At 46.7% G+C, this 4316-nt stretch overlaps 1 protein-coding gene across 1 annotated transcript; it reads right to left on the bottom strand.

The window, feature by feature from the left end:
* Positions 1–977: 977 nt before the first annotated feature.
* On the bottom strand, positions 978–4023 carry LOC1278205 (uncharacterized). Its single transcript, XM_317755.4, has 6 exons — positions 3794–4023; positions 3626–3717; positions 2485–2708; positions 2070–2408; positions 1663–1977; positions 978–1514 (listed from the first exon to the last, which is right to left on the bottom strand). Exons 3-6 carry the CDS (start codon positions 2668–2670, stop codon positions 1398–1400), a joined length of 957 nt encoding a protein of 318 aa, XP_317755.3. The 5' UTR covers positions 2671–2708; positions 3626–3717; positions 3794–4023; the 3' UTR covers positions 978–1397.
* Positions 4024–4316: the final 293 nt, after the last annotated feature.

The raw sequence follows: 4316 nt of genomic DNA, 5'->3' as shown, positions 1-4316 counted from the left end.
ATTATTCTCTTCCAGGAATGGTAGTCGCGCCCTGGTGTCATTTTCCGCTTTTCGTTTTATTGATAAATTCCTTAAGAAATTTGAGCTTTTGGGAAAAATATGGTGTTTAGTTTTTACTCTTCGTTCCTCCTATGTTGTCCCTATTTTCAGCGCTTTTTCAATGACGCTGTTGGTCTGGATTGTAGATGAGGCTGGTGTGCCTCTAATCCAATTAAATTTTATTAAACCACACTGAATTGAGAACATAATGTTCCCCTGGATTTACATAAAATCCAATCGTTCTTGTTTTTCCAGAGTCGTGGATTATACAGCATTCACTAATTTCTCTTTTGTAGAGTTCGAAATAGTATATTCTTTGACTATGATGAATTGGAAATAATTATAAAGGTTATTGTCGTTGAAATCGTCTTGACGAGAGCTCTTGTGTTTTATTACGACCGCACAAATGAGCAGACTTTTCAACAAGATGACTCAATATTAAGGCTCTAAAAGACTTGTGTCTATCACGTCTGATTGAAAACTACTTTCCTTTCAGCTAATAAAACGTACATAAGTGTGACCGTCAGAAATGAGCGTCACCTATCTACACAAAGTCTATTGAAAGCCTTAGATGCGTATTTGATGACATATGATGGAGACATTTTGAGTGCGTATTTGCGATATTACTTTAACTGCTGGCATTTTAACAGCCGATCTACCTCTACTTGTTCTCATGCTCATACAGAAGCCCATCTCGTCAACAAATAGCACATTTTTATCAGAAATATACCCGGTCAACGCAAATTGATGCGTGCGATATATGTCACATTTCGTACGAGATCGAAGTCTTTTGGATCTCAGCCGTCGGTGATGCCCATAGTATGCACGATTCCCCTGCACGATGCGTCTCCGGATTACGCTGCTGATGTCGTTGCCCGAAGAACAGACTGCCCCAAGATAGCTAAATATAGCTAGTTTTCTCAAAAAAAGAAAGAAAGTTTACGCCATATCCTTGTTTGTATTTATCATAAGTAGTAGTGGTAGCAGTAGTATAGGTTATGTAAAATTTATGCATTGTGTGTGTGTGTGTGTGTGTGTTGTGTGTGTTTTGAACTGCAACTTTCTACAGGGGTTTCGACGGCTGGTTCTGTTCTAGTTGTATGTCTAGTCCTTTTCTACTTACGTTGAATTCACGAGCTCCTGCTAATGCATTGTGTCTTGAGTTGGAGATAAAAGCGAAGAAAGAGGGAGAAAGCGAAAGAGAAAGATATCTAGAGACACAGTGAGACAGAGAGGAAACCACACCGAACCACAACGCGCACTAATTGCATCATCTTAAGGACATCCTGCAGAAAACCAAGGACAAGAGTCGGTTGGTGTATTTGAGGAACAAACAAAAGTAAGCAGTGGGAAGGTAGTTAGCGTATCTTTTTGCTGATCTGCTCGATCAGGGCGTCGACCCGTTCGCTTTTGCCCTTGAAGTTCTTTGGATGAGGTCCAATCATCTGCACAAACTGTGGCACATCTGGGGACACCTGTAAAAAAAGAAGCGAGAGAAAGATAAAGAGAGAGAGAGAGAGTGAAAGAGAAAGAGAGAGCGCAAGAGAAAGAGAGAGAATGAGATAATGTGGAGCCTAAGACAACCAGACAGACACACACGCACGCACACACACATGCACTTACCTGCACAAATTTAGCGAGCGCTTTCATCGTGCGGAAGAGATGCTCCTCGGTTGGCGAGCTGTTGAAGAACTGCAGAAGCGCCATGGAGATCTCGACCGCGACGTCATCGAACACGACCGTTTTCACCTCCTTGCAGGCGATGTTATGCACCAGTGCGGTCCCGATATCCTGCAACCGAGGGCAGGTGGCCAGCAGACAGTGGACCGCTACCTTGGTCGTCGCCCGGATGTTGGACGTGGTTAGCCCATTGTAGCTCCACTCGGAGATGTACAGCAGCCACTCCGATGCGTTGTTATTCTCAAACAGGTTGCACATCTGTGGATAAGTGGGTGCATGTGGAAGCGAATTGATTACAATACACAAAATTGCTGTAGCACCTTTCTCCACGGGCCCTCCGGACTACCTACAAATAATGCGATCGATTGCTGCTCCTCCGGCGGATGCCGATCAATGTCCTGCGCAAAGTTCATCAGCACGTGCTCCTTGCGGTCCTGGTGGAGCAGCAGAATGATGTCCTCCTTCAGCGCGCAATTCGCCAGCGCCCGCAGCAGATGCACACGCACATCGGTCGAGAAACACTGCTGGTCCCGGAAAATGCGGCCGACAAACACCAGGAAGCAGTCGCCGAACGTCCAGGCGCCCTCTCCGAGCAGCAGGTACTGGTGCAGCTGATCGACCGCCTCCTGCTCGTCCTCCGATAGCTTCCCGTCGACAAAGTCGACCAGCCGCTCCAGCTCTAGTTTTGACTGTGTGGCCAAAAGAGAATCCGACATTATTGTGACACGTTTGCCTGTGTGTGTATGTTTTGGAAAGCTGACTTACGTCGACATCGGTAAAGATGATCGGTGGCTCCCGGTTGCGCTTGCGCTCCTCCTCTGCCAAGCGTTCCGCTTCCTCCTCCTCGAGGACTTTCTGTGAGGGTAGCAGCGGGGTGGCGGCTGGAGCCGTACCGTTCGTGCCGGCGTTGCCATTTGTGCTAGCGTGCGCGTCCGCTTCCGTGTCAGACATATTTGTGTGATGGTGCGGGGGTTAGGGAAAGTTAGGGGCTGTAATGACAGATACACAAAAAGTCACACATATTTGAGTATTGGAATTTCAGCAGTTTGATCGCGTTGTGCTGGATTTGATGGATTCGCGTTAATTGAAGGATTTTATTTAAACAAATGAATTATTTTTAACGAGCTAGGATTCCTGTCACAGTGTAAGCTGAAATACGCATAGTTTGTAATGAAATCCAAATGCTAAGACTCTTTCACCACGTCATTACAAATCACAATGAATGTGAATGTGAATGTGTGTTCATGTGTTTGTGTGTGTGGGAAAGAGAGAGAGAGAAAGAATGAGATATAGGGGGGAGGGAGGTGTTCCCTACATATGCTTTCTCGCGTCTCAGCTACCGGCATATGCAGGACAGGGAACACGACGGTTGATGACGATTCGCCTCTCGCACTAGGTGCACGGGGCTGATGTGCGCCTATTTATAGCCTTCCGTTCAAATGCTCTGCCATGCACACAGAGCACGGTGTGTCTCCTGCACACTGGGGCCAAACACCACCATTACTACGAGAAAAGGGCACACCGCAAATGCACCGTGCGCACTTCCGCAATGCTTTTTCGCACGCACACGCACTCACACACGACTTTTTGAAGAAAAAATCTTATCCCATCATCAGAATATTCTTGGTGGTGCAGGAAGAAGTTGGTGGTAGTCCCCACCCGAACTGTTGATTCATGCGCGCCACTCTGAAACAGTTTACGAAGTTATCTCCCCTCCCTTATCATCTATTTATAGGACCGTGTGCGTGTCGAAAGGGATGGGAGCAGAAATTCACACGACATTTTGATTAGACATTTCCGTCTCCTTCTTTCCTCCCACACACAATTACACACACAAACGTGGTTGAGGGGGCCGGTGGATTGAATGTTAATTGCTGCTTGGCTCCAGGATGGATAAAACGCTTACCTGGTTGTTGTGGGGGATCTGTCTGGTAGGATATCTCACCCAAGCTGCTGGTTGTGCAACTCAAAATGAACGCTGGAACGCTGGCACGATCTCTGCAAGAATGGCAAGTCAGCACTGGTGTAGGACTATCCCCGAAAACTCGCCAGGGAGTCACTGTCACACACTTACCCAGAGTACACAAATGAGCAGGGAGTAGACGGGAAACTGCGCGACGGAATACTCACAATACCACCGTGTGTGTGTTTCAAATATACGGCGACAACACAATCCAACCAGTGTCGCTACTGTTCTGCTACTGAGCTGCGCCGAGCACGTGCGCGTTGGCCGATTTTCCCATGCAACGTATTTTTCCTCCTAATTTCGCGGGGAGACAGAAAGAGAGACACTCCTGTAGCGCTCTCCCCTAAAATGCCCGAAAATTTAGAATTAAAAGCAGTGCTCTCCAACCTTTTTAGGATCGCGTACTACTTGGCTTAGAAAATGCATACATATACCGCGACCCACATCAATCATGCACATAAAAATGAACGAAAAATGTGCTTTACATGTGGAGTTTTTTATTCGGTTTATGACAAATAACGCTTTATTGATGACTTCAGTTCACAACATGTTAATCGCTTCGCGGTCCGAATTCAACTCCTCGCGCTTAACCCGCGCTCCCAATTTTAACGCTGCGCGTTCTCTCTCTCGC

This window comes from Anopheles gambiae, chromosome 3, assembly GCF_943734735.2.
Source record: "Anopheles gambiae chromosome 3, idAnoGambNW_F1_1, whole genome shotgun sequence".
NCBI lineage: Eukaryota > Metazoa > Arthropoda > Insecta > Diptera > Culicidae > Anopheles > Anopheles gambiae.
This window is presented reverse-complemented; position numbering and strand designations above follow the sequence as displayed.

Coding starts and splice junctions, on each gene's coding strand:
- LOC1278205 (XM_317755.4), bottom strand. CDS start 2,670: ATGTCTGACACGGAAGCGGACGCGCACGCTAGCACAAATGGCAACGCC. Junction 1,978..2,069: donor AGCAATCGATCGCATTATTT/GTAGGTAGTCCG, acceptor ACTTATCCACAG/ATGTGCAACCTGTTTGAGAA. Junction 1,515..1,662: donor CGCTCGCTAAATTTGTGCAG/GTAAGTGCATGT, acceptor CTTTTTTTACAG/GTGTCCCCAGATGTGCCACA.